The sequence below is a fragment of the Seriola dumerili genome, unplaced genomic scaffold (assembly GCF_002260705.1).
Source record: "Seriola dumerili isolate Sdu_G_001 unplaced genomic scaffold, Sdu_1.0 BDQW01000127.1, whole genome shotgun sequence".
In the NCBI taxonomy this organism is placed as follows: domain Eukaryota; kingdom Metazoa; phylum Chordata; class Actinopteri; order Carangiformes; family Carangidae; genus Seriola; species Seriola dumerili.
The window spans coordinates 154,630-157,272 of record NW_019174382.1 but is presented as its reverse complement, the minus strand read 5'-3'; the positions used below and the strand labels follow the sequence as shown (position 1 = coordinate 157,272).

Genomic DNA, 2,643 nt, shown 5'->3' with positions numbered 1-2,643 from the left:
GTGTTAGTCATCTGCTAATGGCCGTTAGCCATATGCTAAAAGCCGTTTAGCCATATGCTGATGGCTGTGTCAGTGTATCATGTTGTGTGTTGTTGTGTTGTGCGTTGTTGTGTTGTGTTGTTGTGTGGTTGTTGTATGTTGTGTTGTTGTGTTGTGCCTTGTTGTGTTGTTGTGTTCTGTTGTGTTGTTGTGTGTTGTGTTTTTTTTTGCTGTGTGTTGTGGTTTTTTTTGCTGTGTGTTGTTGTTGTGTGTTGTATGTGTGTTTTTGTTGTGTGTTGTGTGTTGTTGAATTTTGTGTTGGTGTTGTGTTGTTGTTGATGTGTGTTGTTGTGTTGTGTGTTGTTTTTGTTGTACTGTATGTGTATTTTTGTTGTGTTGTTCTTGTGTTGTGTTGTGTAGTTGTTGTATGTTGTGTTGTGTTGTGCGTTGTTGTGTTGTGTGTTTTTGTTGTTGTGTGTGTCGTGTTGTTGTACTGTATGTGTATTTTTGTTGTGTTGTGTTGTGCATTGTTGTTGTGTTGTGTGTTGTATGTTTTTGTTGTTGTGTGTTGTGTTGTGCGTTGTTGTGTTGTTGTTGTGTGTTTTTGTTGTTGTGTGTTGTTGTGTGTTGTTTTTGTTGTGTTGTGTGTTGTTTTTGCTGTGTTGTGTGTTGTTTTTGCTGTGTTGTGTGTTGTTTTTGCTGTGTTGTGTGTTGTTTTTGCTGTGTTGTGTGTTGTTTTTGCTGTGTTGTGTGTTGTTTTTGCTGTGTTGTGTGTTGTTTTTGCTGTGTTGTGTGTTGTTTTTGCTGTGTTGTGTGTTGTTTTTGCTGTGTTGTGTGTTGTTTTTGCTGTGTTGTGTGTTGTTTTTGCTGTGTTGTGTGTTGTTTTTGCTGTGTTGTGTGTTGTTTTTGCTGTGTTGTGTGTTGTTTTTGCTGTGTTGTGTGTTGTTTTTGCTGTGTTGTGTGTTGTTTTTGCTGTGTTGTGTGTTGTTTTTGCTGTGTTGTGTGTTGTTTTTGCTGTGTTGTGTGTTGTTTTTGTTGTTGTACTGTATCTGTGTTGTTGTGTTGTTGTTGTGTGTTGTTGTTTTTGTTGTACTGTATCTGGGTTTTTGTTGTTGTGTTGTGCTCTTGTGTGTTGTTGTATGTGTGTTTTTGTTGTGTGTTGTTGTTGTTGTGTGTTGTTTTTGTTGTTGTGTTGTGTGTTGTTTTTGTTGTTGTACTGTATCTGTGTTTTTGTTGTTGTGTTGTGCGTTGTTGTGTTGTTGTTGGGTTGTGTTGTTGTGTGGTTGTTGTATGTTGTTGTGTTGTTGTGTTGTGCCTTGTTGTGTTGTTGTGTTTCGATGTGTTGTGCTGTTGTGTGTTGTTTTTGTTGTTGTACTGCATCTGTGTTTTTGTTGTTGTGTTGTTGTTGTTGTGTTATTGTGTGTTTTTGTTGTTGTACTGTATCTGTGTTGTTGTGTGTTGTGTTGTTGTGTGTTTTTGTTGTTGTACTGTATCTGTGTTGTTGTGTTGTTGTTGTGTTGTGCGTTGTTGTATGTTGTCTTGTTGTAGTTTCCTGCTGCCTCAGCTGTCTCGTCCTGTCTGTCGCCATCACTGTAGCCCGTCCTGCTGTCTGCTGTGACTGCAGTGTTTGAGCGGGTTTCATGGGTCACTGCAGGAGACACAGTCACATGGATCCTGCTCTCTGCTGCACGGTCTTTATGAAACTGTTTAATGCACAAGTGCTTTTGTTTGAGTTTAATCATACGTCATGGCCGTGTTTAACCACTCTGTAACCATGGCAACACAGCCAGGAAACATTCACATGAAATCAGCTTTGATATGTTGTTGAATTGACGGTCGATCAGCTGACTCACTGATAAACCTATGAGAATCAAACTTGTGATGAAACGGTGTCAGTGACGTGTCATGTGTTTAAAGTCAGTATGGATGATGTCACAGTCTGAGTCCAGCCAGGTTCCTCTAGAGGCGGGACAAATAAACATGTTTCCATGTGATTCTGTGTCCTGTCCTCCAGGTGGGGATGGCGTCCAAGGCCCCACACCCCTTCCCCACAGTGGACGTCCCCGACCACGCCCATTACACCATCGGCTCCGTCATCCTCGCCATTGGCATCACCGGCATGGTCGGCAACTTCCTGGTGATCTATGCCTTCAGCAGGTGAGACGAGTTTTCATGGTGTCATTCCATGCCGTCTTGAAAGACGCTGAGAGACAGAAGTTACAGTCTCTGTCTCCGATTCTGTCTCTGTCTCTGTTTCTTTCTCTGTCGCTTTCTCTATTTCTTTCTCTTTCTCAGTCTCAGTCTCAGTCTCTGATTCTGTCTCTGTCTCAGTCTCTGTCTCTGTTTCTTTCTCTGTCTCTGTCTCTGTTTCAGTCTCTGTCTCTGTTTCTCTATTTCTTTCTCTTTCTCAGTCTCAGTCTCTGTCTCTGATTCTGTCTCTGTCCCAGTCTCTGTCTCTTTATTCTTTATTTACAAGGATAGCCCCTTGAGATGTCCCATCTCATTTTTGAGGGGGTCCTTACAGATGATACAAAACAAAACGAAACACAAAAACGACATCATAGTAGGAAATCATAATAAAGGTAAATACAACACAAGACTATACAAGACAATTAGACGCAGAGACAACCACACTCAGAAACAATCACAGACCAATCTGCGAAC

The 2,643-nt window shown here is 41.2% G+C and overlaps 1 protein-coding gene across 1 annotated transcript in view; it reads left to right on the top strand.

Moving 5' to 3' along the window:
- The window catches only part of opn4 (opsin 4), a 30,349-nt gene that overhangs the window by 19,985 nt on the left and 7,721 nt on the right, over positions 1–2,643 (top strand). The window contains exon 2 of the mRNA XM_022748630.1: positions 1,994–2,136. Within this exon, the coding sequence (XP_022604351.1) occupies positions 1,994–2,136 (143 nt within the window). The remainder of the gene's footprint in view (positions 1–1,993; positions 2,137–2,643) is intronic.